The following is an 18845-nucleotide window of genomic DNA, read 5'->3' on the forward strand; positions in this document are numbered from 1 at the left end:
CCCGCGGGCCGGATCCAGCCCCTCGGGGCTTTGGACCGGCCCATGGGATTGCACCCCTGTGGTGCCGCGGGCCCCCCTCCGCTCTGGGAAGTGGCCGACACCACGTCCCTGCGGCCCCCGGGCAGGGGGGCAGAGGGCTCTGTGCGCTGCCCTCGCCTGCAGGCACCACCCCCCACAGCTCCCATTGGCCGGGAACAGGGAACCGCAGCCAATGGGAGCTTCGGGGGAGGTACCAGTGCGCAGAGCCCTCTGCCCCCCCTCCCCCAGGGCCGCAGGGCCGTGGTGCCGGTCGCTTCCAGGAGCGGCATGGGGCTGGGGCCTGCAGGGAGCCTGCCCTGGCCCCGCTGTGTGCTGTTGCCACCCCGGAGCAGCTCCAGGTAAGCGGTGCCAGGCTGGAGCCCTCACCGCGAACTCCTCCTGCACCCCACACCCCAACCCCCTATCTTGAGCCCCCTGCTGCACCCCAAAACCCCTGCCCTGAGCCCCCTGCCACACCCTGCACTCCCTTCTGCACCTCAACCCTCTGCCCTGAGCCCCCTCCCGCACCCCGCACTCCCTCCTACACCCCAACCCTCCGCCCTGAGCCGCCTCCTGCACTGTGCACCCCCTCCTCTGCCCCAACCCCCTATCCTGAGCCCCCTGCTGCACCCCAAAACCCCTGCCCTGAGCCCCCTGCCACACCCTGCACACCCTTCTGCACCTCAACCCCCTGCCCTGAGCCCCCTGCCACACCCTGCACACCCTTCTGCACCCCAACTCCCTATCCTGAGCCCCCTCCCGCATCCTGCACCCCTCCTCTGCCCCAACCCCCTGCTCTGAGTCCCTTCCTGCACACTGCACCCCCTCCCACACCCCGCACCCCTCCTGCACCCCAACCCCCTGCCCTGAGCCCCATCCCGCACCCTGCATGCCCTCCTGCACCTCAACCTTCTGCACCCTGCACCCCTCCTGCACCCTAACCCCCAGCCCTGAGCCCCCTCCCGCACTGTGCACCCCCTCCTCTGCCCCAACCCCCCACCCTGAGCCCCCTGCTGCACCCCAACCCCCTGCCCTGAGCCCCCTCCCACACTGTGCACCCCCTCCTGTGCCCTGCACCCCTCTTCTGCCCCAACCCCTTGCCCTGAGCCCCTTCCTGCACACTGCACCCCCTCCCACACCCTGCACCCCTCCTGCACCCCAACCCTCTGCCCTGAGCCCCCTCCCGCACTGTGCACCCCCTCTTGTGCCCTGCACCCATCCTCTGCCCCAACCCCCTGCCCTGAGACCCCTGCTGCACCCAGAAACCCTTGCCCTGAGCCCCTTCCTGCACACCGCACCCCCTCCCACACCCCGTACTCCCTCCTGCACCTCAACCCCCTGCCCTGAGCCCCCTTCTGCACCTTGCACCCCTCCTGCACCATAACCCCCAGCCCTGAGCCCCCTCCCGCACTGTGCACCCCCTCCTGCACCCTAACCCCCAGCCCTGAGTCCCCTCCTGCACTGTGCACCCCCTCCTGTGCCCTGCCACCCCTCTTCTGCCCCAACCCCCTGCTCTGAGCCCCTTCCTGCACACTGCACTCCCTCCCACACCCTGCACTCCCTCCTGCACCCCAACCCTCTGCCCTGAGCCCCCTTCTGCACCTTGCACCCCTCCTGCACCCTAACCCCCAGCCCTGAGCCCCCTCCCACACTGTGCACCCCCTCCTGCACCCTGCACCCCTCTTCTGCCCCAACCCCCTGCTCTGAGCCCCTTCCTGCACACTGCACCCCCTCCCACACCCTGCACCCCTCCTGCACCCCAACCCTCTGCCCTGAGGCCCTTCCTGCACACTGCACCCCCTCCCACACCCTGCACCCCTCCTGCACCCCAACCCTCTGCCCTGAGCCCCTTCCTGCACCCTGCACCCCCTCCCACACCCTGCACTCCCTCCCACACCCCAACCCTCTGCCCTGAGCCCCTTCCTGCACACTGCACCCCCTCCCACACCCTGCACTCCCTCCTGCACCCCAACCCTCTGCCCTGAGCCCCTTCCTACACACCCCTCCCACACCCCTGCCCCGGCCCTACATTCATGGCCCTGCAAGCAATTTCCCCACCCCAATTGGGCCCTGTTGCTCAGGCCCCGCCTTGCCTCCGCCCTCCCCCCACAGTGCCTTTGACCAGACTTCTCTGCACCCGAGGCAAAGTGCAAGGGACGCGGACGCCGCCTCGGCCAAAGAGAGACAGCAGCACGTGGCTGAGTCGGGGGAGATGGTGAAAGTCCCCAGAGGGCAGCAGGCTCCCTGTCATGGTGCTGGAAAGTCACTGTGCCCACGCAGACAGCCTGAGCGTCGTCTGGGAGTCATCGGGTGCAGCGAGCGTCCCAGTGACCAGGCCAATGTACAGTATCCAACGGGAGCTCCGGGTTCTTCTCACCTACCAGTGAAAATCAATTGTCCTCTGTGTGGGGAGCTTTCCCTTGCTTTGGCAGGTTGCCATGTCACCTAATCCCCTGTGCCGGATGTCTACTCTGGGCGGTGCCGGTGAGGAGACAGCCAGTGTTGTAGGGTCAGATGTTTTGCTTGCACTGAGGCTCATGCTTGCAAATTTCTTAAGGTTGCTTGGCTTGTGGAAATGCTGCTGTTGTTTCTGTCAGTGCCGGCCTTCCACAGCACTCCTGAAGGGACACCAGGACCAAGCAGATGTCATGTGATTAGGGATGGCTTCATAAATTAAAAATTAATTTTGGATGTAAACTTTCTGCAGCCCACAGAGCTTTCACCCCAACCACAACAGCCTGGCAACAGTAGCTGTGAGCCGGGGGTGCAGGTGCAGGTGTTTCGTATCTATATTTCAGTATTCAAGCAGAGGGAAAACAAAAGATAAACAACATAAGTGGTGACAGGTCAGGTCTGTGCTCCTCACTCAGGCAAAACTTCCAGTGACTCCAGCTAGAGAATAATGGTATAGCTATTTGGACTGGGTTCCATTTGAAACAGAAGTATGGTAAGCACTGGGTGGAGATTTGAGGTTGTTTCTCCTTCATGATTCCAGTAAAGAAGTGTTTTTGTGAAATCTTTTCAGTGTACTCTGTTTTCTTACTGGCTCTCTGAGTAGCTGACAATAACCTATCCCTTGCAATATACGTGCAGTTTGGCAGGTTGGGGAACACCAGCTGCAATTTTGGCCTTAGAACATCCTCTATTGTTCCCAAACTGAGAGAATCTGGAAACACGCAGATGTAACTGTTGCAAAAAAAAAAAAAATACCTTGAATTTGTTTTGATTCATTGCTTCTAGGACGCTCCAGATCACGCAGCTGGAAATGGATCATTTATAGGGCAGCATCTTCGGACAGGTCTTCTGCAGCTTCTAGAGACACAAAAAGCTCTAGACTGTCTGAGTCCAGGGGATGATGATTACTGGTACCCAGAGCCCCCCGTCCAGGGTCAGGGCTACAGGCGGGACAAATGAGTAATAAAAAGACTGTCCCTGCCTCAGAAGTAACAGAGCAGATTTATGAAAGAATGTATCAGGGGGATGAAATGGGTGAATGGAAGAGAGGGAGGGAGCAGGGTGCGTGTGTGTGTGCGGTGGGGGAGATGAAGTAACAGTGAAATGCATCACTGAATCCAGAGGGGCCGCAGACTAGATCACCTGAAAGGGGAGAGAAGCCAATGACAAACCAAACGGGGCGAGGGCAGCCAGGGGGTGGCAAGACGTGTGTTACTTGGCAGCATGGTGGGTGGGGAGGTGTGTCAGTGCCCCCGGGGAAGGGGAATTTGAGATGAGAAATTATAGACGTCCCATTTGTTTTCCATCACAGTGAATCATCAGAGCACTTAAAAGATCGCTGTGCATTTACCAGGATATTTATAGCAGTGCTTAACACCAAGGCTTAGCAAAAACAGGAGTTTCTGGATTTCCTGTCCCAACAACCAGCCTGGTCAAGGCTATGATCTTTTGACTATTGCAACATCATTACAATGGGTCACTCAATTTTGCAGAGGGGAACAGATTAAAGCACTCTGACTCTTTGTGGAGAACTCCTAATTCTTCAACCAACAGATTTATTAACCAGGGCAGCTAAGGAACTGCCTGCTGGAAAGAACACTCACTCCGGCTTTAACCTCTGCTGTAAAACACATCCCGGGGCTCTAGGTAAGAACTTCTGCAGTTTTAAAATGTTGTTCTTGAGTTTGAATGTGCGTCTTGGTTTAGCTGTAGCTTATTTGTTACTAACTAATTGCAATTATTTTTATTAAAATCTGCCTCATCTACTAAATGTTTTCTGTTGGCCATTTGTGCTTAATTCTTTAGATGGGAAATGGAAATCACCTGTGTAATTATTTCTGGTGGCTTTCTCAATTGTGCAAATCAGTGCTGCTCACAGGGGAGGTTGTACCAGGCTCTCACCTGACTCCTAACTGCAAGGATCCTTCTGGTACTGAAACATATGCACATACCAAGTCTGATGGGTTTTTTCAACAGGACACATTTTATGTTGTGATCACAGATATTGTATTTGACTTTCTACAGACTAACTGCGCTCATGTACTGTGTGTAAATATCCTCCGGGTATTTCTTGATATCACACTAAAAATTGTACATTTCAGTGTTGTCTTCATTTATATCCATAAACTAGAGCCACTCACATTCCTGTTGTTGTTGGCTTATGCTGGTCACTAACATTTATGTGACTGTCTTTGATTTTGGAACGTACGTGCTTCCTGGCTCTGCCCTTGCATTCTCTGGCACCATTCTGTTCTCTTTTACTGTAGCAGAAACCACAAATTGCAATTGTATAAGGCTTTTAATCCAAGCATGTCAAAGCACTTCACTAGTATAAGCTATATGAGCCACACAATGCCCCTAGGAGACAGGGAGGAAATAGAAAGGATAATTTCCCCACTGAAATGTACTTTTGAAAATTACCTTTATAACTGATCTTGTTAAAAGCCATTGATGTGTATTTTATAGACTCTTTCCGCTCCAGCCTGTGTTTTTAACAGTAGGAATTCTTTACTGTTAGGATATTTTCTAACACCTGTCTTCAGTATCCCTTAATCTAGCATCAGGCTTTTACTTCTCTCCTACCCCCTACTACTCTAGTGTATAATCTCTTTCTGCACTCTGAGCTGTAAATAAATTGAGCAGAGCGTGAACTGGAGCTGCCCAAGGTCTGCTTTATATTTACATGCCGGCTTTCTGTGTTTGCAGCCTGTCAGTCAGCGGAGCCCCCTGCAAAGCGGCTCCGGGCCAAATCCCAGGTTCTGGCCTGAAGGACAGCGTTCGTTCAGTGGGTGGAGAGGTCTGTTGCCAGCTCCAGGGGAGGTCGCCCCGTGAGCTGTGAGGGTTCTGGCTGCCATAAAGTTTGCTGGGTTTTTTTTTTTAAGACAATGCGGTTTCTCCTCATTCCATCAGATACCCTGGTACTGCAATATTCTTGAGGGTGGTAGCAGAACCGAAAGGACAGACCCAGCCCTTCCAGGCTCTAGGGCATTGCAAGCTCCTGCTAGAGGCACACCAAGGATGCAGTCTCTGTATTTTTTCTCTCCTTCCTTTGCTAGACTTGAGCAAACAAAATGTGTGTGAATCCATCTCCATATCCCATCACAATGTCAACCAGTTCTGCTGTAGAGTGTGATTAGTTCATAGCCTGTAAACAAGGATCCCTTAGGAAGGCAAATCCCAAGTTGCTGTGATGCTGGACTGGCAGCTTTCTAATAACCTGCCCAATGTCTCTGTCCTGTAAGTGGCTGAATACCTTACACACCTATGGGGAAAACACTCCCCTATTTCACAGGGTTTGCAAGCCTAAATGAATTCTTGTGTAACCTTCACCCCACCCCAGCTCCCGGTGGCTCTGAGGGTACAGACTCCGGAGGTGTGGGGTGCGCTTTACCTCCTGAGGTCTCGGCTCATTCTGCCCATCTGGGTCTCCCTGCTGAAGTCAGGACTCTGATACGGGTGGTGGCTCCTGGGAAATAATGGGCAATCCCCCGTCTCCCTGGGGACCGTACTCACTTCATAAAGGAGCACACAATTCTCAAACACCCGATGAGCTTTATATAAACACTAGACGTTCTAAACACAAACAATGCAAAGAACAAGTGATATTATCTGTAATACATGGGAATCTGGCTAGACTGTTAAAATATAGATATGCAGCCATCCATGGAGGATGCCCTAAACCTTTTGTTCTTTCATTTAACCACTCACAAAGTCTCCCTGACCCTAGTTGCTATGTCAGCTCTCTAACCTGCCAGCCGCCCGGCCAGGGGCCTGTTGGCAGCGCACCTGTCGATGCTGCAGGTGTCTGTCTCGTCTGAGGGGCCGAGGAACCGCGGAGCAGTCTTGGTCTCAGCAGTCGCTTTCCAGGGGATGGGCTAGCGAGCTTAGCAATCAGCTGTCTGCTTTCCCTCCTGCCTGAGGCAGGGGGACCAGATGTCCCGATTTTATAGGGACAGTCCTGATTTTTGGGTCTTTTTCTTATATAGGCTCCTATTACTGCCCACTTAGTGTCTGGTCACCCTAGCCTGAGGTACTGGTCAGTGGCAGCTCAGTGGTGGGCCGGACAGCCATTCCCTGCCCAGTGGTGCGATAGGCTCTGTGGGAATCGAACTCGACTGTTTCCCACTTGAGGGTTGGGAAAACTGAAAAAACAGGTGAGGGGAGTGGGACACTCCCTTCCTCTCGGTCTCTCTCAACTGTCCCCCCAGAATGAGGGGAGGTTTCTGGGGTAAAGAACCAATCCGAGCTCCCCTCCATCGAGACATATGGGGCTGCTCTAGTTCCCTCCCTCCGACCTCCTCTCTGTGTAGGGGAGGGTCGCTGGACAATGGGGCAGCAATGGTTCTGGGATGCCACCTTCAGCCCTGCCTGGCCCCGGTCCGTGCTGGTGAGAGGTAAGGGGGGGTCACACTGGTAAGTCTGAGGAGCTGTCCAAGGGAAAGCTATGTAAGAACAGACTGTTGTTCTTAGACTGAATCCAGGTCATGTTCGTCGGAGCCGAATATTTCAGACTGGGAGAAATTCTCAAATTCTGCAAGAAAGTGGAATTGGTGTTTACTGTAAGAACTTGGGTTTCCAAACTCTGCTGTAATGTTGCCCCTCAGTTGACTTTACAGTGGAACTTGCATCCGCAGACACAGTAACTGGTTCCTTGACATCAGTCCCGGTACCAGCGTAAGCAATTCTTACTAGTGTTCAGACGCCACCTCCTGCATTGGCATCCAGGTGAACTTGCCGGCTTTCCCCAGCCATGGTCTGAAAGCAGTTTGCACTGTTGCCATGTGGGATCCAGTTCCCAAGGGGAGTAGCCAGTCCAAGAAATCGTTGGAATCAGCTTTGTGTCTCGGGGTGAGCTGGGTGATGCCTGCTCCCCCTTCTCCAAAATCCCTCACGTCCTGGGTGGGAGGGGGAGGGTGGTTGTCTGCTGAAGGGGGAGGGATAGGGAGAGGGGAATGGATCTGGGTGTCTCGCCTGTTCCTGCCCTTTATTAATCCAGGATTTTTTGAGGAGCCCCCTGATTGCTGTTCCCTTCCATCCCTACAGCTTCTTAAATCTTCCCCTGGTTCTGCCTCTTCTGGGAGCCCCTGCCCCAGCCCCACTCTGTGTCTGACTGCAGGATTCATGTAGGGCAGAGGCTGCAATCGGTCCCCTGATGCCCCCTGGACTAGCTCATCTGATCCAGTCTATCTGGAAGAGCTGGGCAGGAAATGAGTTTTGTTTCCATGAAAATACTGATTTGTGTGTGTGTGTTCTGCTGAAATCTTTCTTCAAAAATGTCCATGTTTTCATTGAGAAACTGGAACCCAGAAAACAGAGGTTTGGTTCTGGTTTGTTTTGAGCCACCAAAAACTGAAATTTTGATCAAAGGCTTAACGTTTTGGGGAGCTGGCTGAAATTTCTCTGTTTTCAGTTGCTCAAAGCTGAAAAGTGTTCAGGTTTGGGGGTTTCTGTTTTCTGGTGAAAACCCAAAAATGTTAATTAAAAATGGGCTTTTTCTGCAGAAATCCCTGTGAGAGACACAAGCTCGCACAGAGCTCTTCTTCAGGTTTGTGTACACTTGAAATAGGGTGACCAGAGAGCAAGTGTGAAAAATCGGGATGGGGGTGGGGCGTAACAGGAGCCTATATAAGAAAAAGACCCAAAAATCAGGACTGTCCCTATAAAATCGGGACATCTCCCTAACCTGAAAGCTCATCTCTGACCAACAGAAGTTGGTCAAATAAAACATATCCCCTCCCCCACCTTGTGTCTCTAATATTCTCTGACAGACATGGCTACAACCACACTTCATATAACATTGTGATTGGCATTTAGTATCACCATTGATAAAATGCTTGGAAGGTTGTTACTTGTGCTCCCAAGGCAGCAGGTGTAGCTGGTTATATACCTTAACTAGTTTTCAACCCGGCTTATTTTGTAGGTTTCTCGTGTGCGACTACTTTTCTGGCCTAATACACTTCCCAGTGGGAAGCTTTGAAGTCTTACACATACATGGACATCCAGTGGATTTGTGCTGTCACCATAATCCTAGCATGGTTCTGCAGAGGTTCCTCAGGACACCAGACAGCAGGTAAATCAAGGAGTGGTCATGATAACACTGTTGTCTAATGCTCGCTTCAGATGAAATCATGGGCAGAAATTTACCAAGCTGTTTATAGAGCATAGAGCTAGAAGGGACTGCAAGGGCCGTCTAATCTACCCCCCTGCCAAGATGCAGGATTTGTTGTGTCTAAAACAGTAGGAGGACGATTCCTAAGTCTTAGCTTTTCCTGGGCAGACCCCTGTCGAAGGGTTTCCAATTGCAGGACTGGGCAAACATGCTACTATGCTTAATGGGAGCTTTGCAATTAACTTCAGTGGAAGCAGGAAGGGGCATCCAGTGCTGATGTACAATACATCTATTACATGTTGCTGTAATGTCTAAACGCACCTTGGGTGTCCGAGAAAAATACTCCTCAGTATTTCCCAGTGAAGCCGAATGTAGCAGCTTAATCTGGTGGATGGGGCTAATTTACAACCTGAAGGGAACTGGCAGTAAAATTGTTTCTTCTCGTAATGAATGTTTGTTGGCTGTCAAAATGCAGAGCGTGCTTCCAATGATAAAAGAGAGGAACTGAAACATGTCTGTTCCCCACTCAAAGATAAATGCCTCCAGGTGACTGAGCCATGTGACTTGGGACTCAGCGTTGCAGTCCTCTCCCACATGACACTTCCATGGGGCCAGACTCTCCAGAGCTGGCCCAGGGAGGTGTGAATTACACCTGGGCAGAGCAAGCTGGAGTCTTCTCCTTCTTATGCATCAGCCGCGTGTAGCAAACAATTCAAGGCAATTACCTCTGGGCAGCCTGGCGGGAAGCAAGAGGGCTGCCCAGTAGGCTGCAAGCCATCATCTGACTACATGAGATTGCACAGGTGTCACCAAAGCTCTTGATTTGGACCTAGGATTACTGGTGCTGGAAAGAGCCGAGCGTAACTCTCAGACCCCAGAGTGCCCAGGGCTGATTTTACACCCAAAAATGTCTTTCCCTGGCTGTGCGCACATGTGCTGGGAGGCGGCTGAGTCAGCCTGGAAGCGTGAGAAACGTGACATTTTTCACAGGAACAGAGTTATGAGCCCTGGTGCCCCGTCCAAGTTACAATTACCCATGCCAAGCCTGGTCATTTCAATGGAGCCAACATTCTTCATTACCTGTCCTAAACTGTTGAGTCTTGCTTCTGAACATCATTAAAACACTTTTTGAACGGAGTCCAAGTAATTCGTGCTTAATCCTGGAGGCAGTGGCAGTTTTTGGTGGTGCAGTGACCTTGGTGCAAAGCATGTTGAGATTCTGTGGTTAAAAGGCAGTTTGTCTGCGCAATATCATAGTTTGAAATATCTGGGTTATTTTATTTCTCTAAAACAACTTATTTTATCCAACTGCTTTTCCTGTTTCAGTTGAACCTCCCCGCAATCTACAGATAATTGACCCTGGACTTTTAGGCCATCTCTATATAGAATGGCAGCCTCCACCTTCCCTGCTAACCCTCGACCAGTGTACAATCAAATATAAATTAAAATACCGGAGCACGGGCGACGCGGATTGGAAGGTGAGTTAAAGCAGAGCTTGGGGTATAGTATATTGCTACTGCTTCCCCTTTGTTTCATCTGTTGATTACACCTTTTTTAAGTGAACGATATGAAGTTGGTAATTAAAGCAACTTCCTTTGACAAGGTCAAACTATTCAACCAAAAAGACGAATGATGTAGAAACGTAGGTCTGGGAATAGGATGACAATATTTTACAGCTTAACAGCAGCCACCAAAACCTTTGGGACCAATTGAGGGCCTGTTTCTGCAAACGCTTCCGGCTGGGTGTCGTGCGGATTGCCAAGCGTAATTTCATAGTATTCAATGCACTAGGAGTCGGTCTCTGCAGAACTGGGAGTCTGCAAAGTGCCTGTGATCCTTTGGGATGAAAAGTGCTTTATAAAGGTGAGATTACGTTTGATTCGCTCTCAGAACATTCTAACATTTCTTTTACCCACGATGGTATTTTTTATTACTACACCTCTACCCCGACATGACGCGACCTGATATAACACGAATTCGGGTATAACGCAGTAAAGCAGCGCTCTGGCAGGGGGGGACGGGGCTGCGTGCTCCGGCGGATCAAAGCAAGTTCAATATAACACGGTTTCACCTATAACGCGGTAAGATTTTTTGGCTCCCGAGGGCAGCCTTCTACCGAGGTAGAGGTGTATTTACATTTATCTCTGAGAGATGGACTGAACCGAAATCATCCATAAAATAAAATTGCCCATCTTATCTCATTAAAGTGTAGCAAGGAGGAAGCAGATATGCCCGCTGCAAGCGGGATTGTTGAAATACTTGTCCGTGGGCTGGGAGATAAGGCTCCCACACGGGTAAACGTAACAGAGCCAGAGGACCAGACACCCAACGCTCCAATTGCTCACTGTCAGATATTTAGAATTGCCCCCCCCCCAAAAAGAATCACACAATATTGTGTTGGACACACTTCTCTGTAGGGCCATTTGCAAAACCCACGGAAGACAAGGGGAGGCTTTCCAGAGACCTCAGTGGGCTCCTAGAGAACAGGTCAAGTTGAGAGGTGAAAAGGATAGAAAGTGGAATATCAGAGTGCGGCCAATACCACGCTACCACTGCTGGACCGTTTCGTCTACACTGGGCACACTCTGTCATGCTGCCTTTAGCGCTAGGCCACAGACTTGACTGGCTGACTATTCAGAGGAGAGTCCTAAAGCAGGGAAGAGCTCTAGTCACCAATCCCCATTGCTAGGAGGGATTGAATAGGTCGTGAAAGGGGAAATGCGCTGCTAAGTGTGTGTCAGGGTTTCTCCGCTTTGGTTGGGGAAAGTCAAACCTTTAGTGATACAGGAATGTCTGGGTGTGCTCATTTGTCCAAGATGATTTTAGCAGCAGCTCAAAAAGGGAAGAAAAAGAAATCTTTGAAGAAAAAAGGCAGAATTCTGTAAATTAGCAAAGATAATGAAGAAGAAATAAAGAGACCGACTAGAAGAGCAGGAGCGGACTCAGATGAAGCAGCCAAAGCATCTTGTAAAATGCAGATCAGGAAGAAAGACAGACAGATAACATCATCGTGTGAAACACCAGTACCCAGTGTCCTGCCAAAAGTTTTGACACGGACAGGGCTTATTAACTAACTTACTCTCTTGGCAGCCTAGAGTACACAGAAGAAATGAAAGATGAAGTCACAAAACCAGAGCATGTGCCCACCGGGAGCAGCGTGTGTAAAAGGCTGTGTGAGCGTCAGAGCCCCGGGGTAGGGGGGTTAGTCAGAGGCTGGTCAGAAGCACGTGGCTCAAGAGACTTCTTTATATTCTTGGGCTCCTAACAAACCCTGCAAGTGCAGGGGCTGTGTGCATCCATTGCAGTGCTGCAGGTGGGACAGGAATCGGGTGCAGCTGTTTCTCTTCCTTTTCTTTACATAAATCCCATTTCTTTCTCTTTCATTTTAATCCTTCTCCATTTCTTTCCCTTCTTTGGTTTTTAAATTTAAGCCTTCATTTGTTTGTCTTCAAGTTACTTGGTGATAGAAATTTTTTTCCCAAGTTCAGGAAAAATATTAAATGCTCAAAAAATTGTAAAAGTCCCAGATTTGGTGGGATTAATTCCTGCAAACTAGGAATTACTAGCTCCATCTCCCTGACGTGGGGAGATTGGTTGCACTTTGTCACATGAAGAATCAGTTAAAAGGGAACGCAGGTTTGCATGACTCATCTCCTTCTGCTGGTACGTCGTTCTAATCTGGGCTGGCCCTTTCTATAGCATCTCTGTTAAACGCTGCAAGGGGCCACCTCCCCTAGAGTCCCCTGCCTCCTCTTTAAAATGGTCCCCTGCTGCAGTGAGAGACCCATACAAACGAGAAACTAACTGATTAAGGGGCAACATACACTGGTCATGTTAAGGAAGAATCTTTCCTTCTGGGCAGGTTGTTCCAGAATTGTCTATTTGGGAGTTTTCGCACCTTCCCCTGTAATATCTGGTGCTGGCTACTGGTTGAGACAGGACACGGGAATAGCTGGATCATGGGATTAGGTTGGATGAATTTCAGGGTTTCATGACAGTGCCGTGAAGGATATCCACCCCATAGAGGGAAGTGCAGAGGAGTGAAATTTTGAGTGCTGGATAAGCATTGGACAGTACAAATTTGATAGGAATGTAAAAGATCTGGATTGTGTCCACAGGAAACATATTGTGTGTGTGTGTGTGTGTGTAAACCTATGGTGTATATATAACACAGTACAGTGTAGAGAGCAAGCACACATAGCAAACTTTGCAGCCAATATAAACACCAAAAGTTGATTACAGTGTTGTCTGTGTTACACCAGGTTGTTTTTACTAAGAAATTAAAATATGGCGATGGATTTGATCTCAGCAAGAGAACTGAAGCAAAGGTCCAGACTCTGCTGGAAGGACGTTGTACGAATGAATCTGAAGTGAAGAGTGACTGGACTCACGCTACCTTCCAGGTTCCTTTACAAGGTAAGACGCAGGCTGCCGTTCCCCACGCGACCTTTCCAGGCCTCACGTCTTCCTGGAAAAATGTGTTGACCTGACTGAAAGGTCCCACAACCAAGTTACTGCTGCCCCAGTACGTCTCCATCACCTGAGGTGCATTAGACGCAGCAAAGCCTGTCAGGCTGCTAGATGCAGAAAATGTTCTTTGCCAGGTTAGGCCATTTTTTTGCTTAGCAAATTGTCATTGTTGGTTGAGGGTTGTGGTCTACACGGCAGTTAGACGCCCCCGGCTGGCCCGGGCCAGCTGATTCGGACTCTCGGGGCTGTTTCATGGCACTGTAGACTTTTGGGCTTGGGCTGCAGCCCAGGCCCTGGGACCCTCCCACCTCGCAGGGTCCCAGAGTCTGGGCTACAGCCCGAGCCAGCAAGTCTACACGGCAGTTAAACGGCCTACGAGCCTGAGCCGGCCGACACGGGCCAGCCGCGGGTTTTTGATTGCAGCGTAGACACATCCTTAAACGCTCGTCGGCCCGTGCCCTGGTAGCAGCACTCTGGCTCGACCTCCCGGCTCACACCTGTGCAGGCATCCTCTCTGCAGTCCCTGGACAGGAGAACTCTGGCTCGATCTCCCACACCATGCCCTGACAGGAGGGGAGAATGCGACTGACCTTCCCCATCAGCGATCAATAGGACTGTCTCGCTTGCACGCTGCCTTTCCCCTCCGGCTCTCAAAACCCTTTGCAAAGTATTGCAGAGCCCTGAAGTGAGTTGTCTGACAACGCGCATCGAGTCATAGACTGAGTCGAAACCAGGGACCGGCCTCCAGCCTTGTGACCCTGCTTCCCTTAGCTGAAATCTGCTCAATGGCTCAGACATGTCACCTCTGAATAATTAAACCAGGGTCACTTCTTCACCCTTCCGTTGCAAATAAATAATGTAAATAGGGTTTGAGATGCAAAGGGTCACTTAAAATGAAGTGTTTGCCAAACTCGTGAGTCCCTCTGGCACGTGGCTATCAAATTATTTTGATTGTTCTGTTTACACAAGTCAGCATGATGATTCAGAGAAATCAAATGGGTTGGCAAGGCTATTTCTCAGCTCAGCCAAACGGGGCCTTTCGAATAATAAAGTCATTATTTCCTTTTCCTTGAACAGGAGATCTGGAGTCACAGATCCGAGACTTCCACTGTGTCTATTACAATTGGGAGCACCTCACATGCACTTGGCAGCGGGGCCGGCTAGCTCCTCCTGGGGCATGTTATGAGTTATATTATTGGTACGTACAAGCTCGGTGGGGAAGCATTTGGGTGCCAGGGGAGCAGTCTCACGGGGCAAACAGCACACTAGAATCGCACAAAGAAACAGCCGTTGCAATTTTGTTTTCGTTGCTGGTGTCCCCATTACATGACTCATAGGTAAATGCCACACACAGATGTTAGCACCTAGACATGGGGAACAAAGCATGAACCCAGAAAGCCAAGGTTTGGGGCTCCTGAAAACAGCCTTTGTATCAAATTATTCTAGCGGAGATGTGCCCAAACCAAAAGCCTAGGTTGGAACCCCCCAAACTCTGGGTCTGGAGCCAAACCTTGTAGCTTGGAGCCCTATCTCTAAACTTGTTGGTACCAAACCCCAGGTCTCAATGGCCCTGGGAAAGTTTGGGTTTGGGTCTGGAATTTGCGGCTCTCTAAATCATTATTACTGTCCTACAGTTAGCACTGAATATTCTAATAGGGAAGAATTCGTATTCTGCTGCCTGGGATTCTGTGACATTCCCCAGGGTACAATCTGGACTGACAGACAGCCATGTCCCCTCAATTCTCCAGCCCCCACCTGCAAACTCCCAGTCCCAGACTTTCCCTCAGAAATGTGCCTCTTGTACTGCCCAGCCACCTCCTGGATGATACAAGCTCACATAAGGTCTGTCATTTATTAATAGAAAATGATATGCACAAATCTGGTTATCCCAAATGGAGTTTCCCAAACATTTCAATCCAAACTCTTACTGGTTTAGAGAAAACAAGAAAACAAATTTATTCACTACAAAAAGACGTTAAGTGATTACAAATAATGAGGTGTAAAAGTCAGAATTGGTTACAAGAAAATAAAAGGTAAAATGCAACTAACACTAACTTAACAAGCTAAATGAATTCAAAGCAAAAGTGTCTCTGACCACATGCTTTAGCAGTCTTACTGGATAGAATCCTACCAGTCAGGACCACTGCCCCACTTCAGCATTAATTTCCTTGTCCTTCAGGTGGTGGTGATGCCATGGCAGAGAGAAAGGGAGGAGTATTTTGGGACCTCTGTTCTCCTTTCTTATAGTTGTCTTTTTCTTTGAAAATCATCTCCAGCTGAGGTTCAGGAGACAGACAATATGTGGGGACCAGAACCACCTGCTGTTTCTTTGCCAAAATGTAAATTTCTTGCTCGTGCCCTTTTTCCTGCCAAAGAATGGCCACTTAACCAGGCGACAGACCATTTGATTTTGTTGACACTTGGCTGAGGCATCAGTTTGTCTTTTGTCTTTGAGGAACTGATATGCACCTGCTTTTGTAAACATGGAGCATGTCGCATTAATGTTATTCAGTAGAATCTTATACCTTTACATACAAAGTTGCCACACACATTTTACCAGGACAGTAATGATCAGCAAGTTATGAGTTTTCAAACGATGCCTCACAAAGCATAATTTGTACAGAATCCATCATAGCCTTGTAAAAAAGATGAACATAGGGCTACAAACTGTCACAGATTCACAGTCGCACTTAAACAAATGGCTTAAAAAAGACTAAACTTTTCAAGATTCAAAATTGACTGCAGAGGGTCCCCTTCTGGCTGCCTTCAGGGTAACCTGGGACAGCTCTTAAAGGGCGAGATCACCTCCTCCCACAGAGGAGGGCAGTAGCAGAACAGAGTGGGTGGGGTTTACCCTCCCCCACTCTGCAGAATGGCTAGGGGGTTAGCTGTAGGACCAGGGACATTGGGGGATTCACTGCCTCTGCCCCCTTCCCCTCCCTGCCCCTATGTCAGCCACTGCCCTGGACCCGCCTGTAGAGAGGTTACACAGCACGGAGAGGATCAGCAGAGATGCTAACGGCTCCCGCAGCTGTGTTTGGGCGGTGGGTAAATGTACCTCAGTCTGGGCATGTCCCTCCTACACCACCCATAGCGCCACGGCCTGCAGTCTGCAGGCCCCATCCTCACCTAGCCCCAGGGACGGGGCCTCCGCCATGGAGAGAACTGCACACACGGCCCGTGCCCATCTGCACACAGTTCCAGAGGGGTGAGCTCCCCGGCCTTAGTTTATAAATGCAGCCTCCTCTTTGCCTCCTGGTGAGGGTTCCCTTTCGTCATGGGGGTTGTGCTTTCTGCAGCTGCCGTGTGTATTTTGCATTTGTGTGTTGCACCTTGAAGCCCCTGCCTTTCCCAGCAGAACTAAAGCATGTCAGCCATACATTTCGGCTCTCCATAAAGTCAAGTAAATCTGACTGTTGTGGGAATTGGCTTGAGTTCACCAGTCCTAGTGAGCAGCCTAGTCTGAAGGTTAATGCTTCTAGGCTCTTGTCTTCTTTTGCACCCCAGCCACTCTGGGTCCCTGAATGTGTATCCCACGAAAGTGAGGGGCTGTTAAAGTGTCGTGGTGCCAGCCCATCCAGACAAGGGCCGTTCATTCATGCATGGTCCAGCGATTTCTTCCATGTAGTTTATCCGATTGACCTGCTGCAGGCTGCCACGTACGAGTCTTTCCTTTAGGAAAAACAAAGTTGGACTTTTGGATCAAAGTAAATGAACAACACACTATCACATTTGTTATAAGCAATGCAAAAGTGAGTCAGTGAATTCCTGGTAAGGCATTGTTTTTACTTCCCCCATGCAAATGGGACACCGACATCTATCCAGTGGTTGATTTCCACACGCTTTTAGCAATTTTGCCAAAAAACATCAAAACTGATGAGAAGTTGTTTTAGTAACAGTAATGCCAAAGATCTGTTTGAAAAACGTGACTACGAATTGGAACACCTCATCACAGCAACAAACGCCCGGAGCTGGACTGCGTTCCAGTTAACATTGCAGCTGCACCAAGGTCATTTTTCAAATTGCAGGAGTTGCTTGTTTATTTATTAAAGCAACGTCCAGTGAAGAGAGCGACCTTTCCTGGATAATGTATTCTGCACTGGGACTCCCACTGGGCTTTGAACAGAATGGCCAAATTCAGCTCTCCTGCAAACTTCATGGAAGGACTCCAAGCAAGTGGGAAGTTGGGGAACCAGCCCTGCCCTAGCAGAAATGGACCCACTAGTGGAATGTCCAGGATCTGGGCAGGAAGGCGGTTCCCTCCCTGGATGTATGGGATGTTTAGGACCATATTGGAGCTCAGTGTTATGAAGTATTAGGGGAGGAGTATCTCCATGGGAACCCCAGAGGTGAAATACCTGCCGAGCCTATAATGCTTCTAGCTGGGCTGGGGAGGGGTATGTGCCAGTGGCCCACAGTGTACAAAGACAGCCCTCCGGCCAGCAGAGCCACCAACCAGTACACAGAGGTGGTCAGGGCCAGCACCATGTCCCTGCCGTGCCCGTATACAGCCCCCTCCCCGCTGGGAATGTACGTCCTGCTGGCACCACTGGCCTGCGCCCAGCATTCCTGCAATGCAAGCAGCCAAGTGAGCGGGAGATCTCCCAGCGTGAGCCCACAGCAGAGTGCAGGCCTACTTTGGCCCTGGCTGGAGGAATGTTCCCGGCACAGATGAGGGGAGGGATTCCCGATGCTGCACTAGGCTGTGATTTCCTTGGGAAATGTAACCGTGCAGATACTTACTGTGACAGAGAACGAGGTACCCCCAGCTCCAGGTCAAGGCACCACTTCCTCCCCAAGAGCTCCTGGCTCTGGTGTGGTGTACACCAGGGTTCAGTGTGTGCCATGCTTCCTCTGGAGGAGCTGGTCTCGGGATAGGAGGCTGCTAGAGCGAGGGGAGTTCCTCCGTTAGCTCTGCTGGTAGAAGCTGGAATTCGTAACCCTGGGATGAATGCCTGCTGGTGACCCAGGGTAGCAGTTGTTACACTAGTATCTTCCCAGGGTGCAGTACCTGGAAAGAAAGGGCTCGCACCTCTTCGGCTTAGAGTCCATTTAGTGACCAGACCTTCCAGGGTTTCCAGCAGACTGACGCACTTTGCTGCCTTGTGTCAGGGGATGTGTTACTTTGCAATCTTCCTGCGCCGCGTGACCTCATTGCAAAAGGGAACGTTCTGTATGTTTGGCTCCAGATGTAAAAGCTGCAGTCTCCACGTTCTAACGCTCAGCCATATGGCACCTCATCAGTCATCACGAGCGACCCCCTGATGGCTTACCCGATAGCCTGGGCGTGCCCCTTTCCAAGAATGCTGCAGTGTTACTCACCAGACTTCGACTGAGTCATGGCCTTCTTTGTAAACATATTTTTAATTTGGTTTAGCCTGAAACTTTAGAGAAGAGCAGATTAAAATACAAGACTTCTTCTGCCTCCTTGCCCTACATTAATTAGTTGCAATTTTTTTTAACCCTCAGTCTTTTAAAACAGGAAATGAAACACAACTTCTTTTTCAGTTCCAAATGCTTTTTCACCACAGCCAGCCTGGGAACAAAAAGGATTCATGTTTAATACTAGGGGTGTTTTTATATGATCATAAAGTAGTGATATTAATATTTATTCACTCTGACTTATGATTAAAGAGGCCATTCCGGTGTAGATTTTTGATTGATCTCTCATATTTATTTCACTGACTCATTGGATCATGAATACTATTTTAGTCAATGACCTGGCAGACCTTTCTGAAGAATAAACCGCAGTGCAAATATTTTAAAAATCCCTGATTTAAATATGGCATGTAAC

General features: G+C 50.1%; 1 protein-coding gene and 1 long non-coding RNA gene across 3 annotated transcripts in view; one reads left to right on the forward strand and one right to left on the reverse strand.

Annotated features, from left to right (window-relative positions):
* The first annotated feature begins 258 nt into the window (after positions 1-258).
* The window catches only part of IL13RA2 (interleukin 13 receptor subunit alpha 2), a 31751-nt gene continuing 13164 nt past the window's right edge, over positions 259-18845 (forward strand). The window contains exons 1-7 of one of the 2 annotated variants that reach the window (XM_065556808.1): positions 259-377; positions 2131-2502; positions 3785-4119; positions 8393-8542; positions 9908-10059; positions 12844-12997; positions 14129-14249. In XM_065556808.1, the coding sequence (XP_065412880.1) occupies positions 8464-8542; positions 9908-10059; positions 12844-12997; positions 14129-14249 (506 nt within the window). In that variant the 5' untranslated portion in view covers positions 259-377; positions 2131-2502; positions 3785-4119; positions 8393-8463. Of the gene's footprint in view, positions 378-2130; positions 2503-3784; positions 4120-8392; positions 8543-9907; positions 10060-12843; positions 12998-14128; positions 14250-18845 lie in introns of those variants that run through there. The other variant, XM_065556809.1, reaches the window with a different exon arrangement.
* Positions 14891-18133, reverse strand: LOC112058708 (uncharacterized). The gene is made up of 2 exons (XR_002887856.3): positions 17795-18133; positions 14891-16723 (listed from the first exon to the last, which is right to left on the reverse strand). It is a non-coding gene; the product is annotated as an uncharacterized LOC112058708 (long non-coding RNA).

Source organism: Chrysemys picta, chromosome 9 (genome assembly GCF_011386835.1).
Source record: "Chrysemys picta bellii isolate R12L10 chromosome 9, ASM1138683v2, whole genome shotgun sequence".
NCBI classification, from domain to species: Eukaryota; Metazoa; Chordata; order Testudines; family Emydidae; genus Chrysemys; species Chrysemys picta.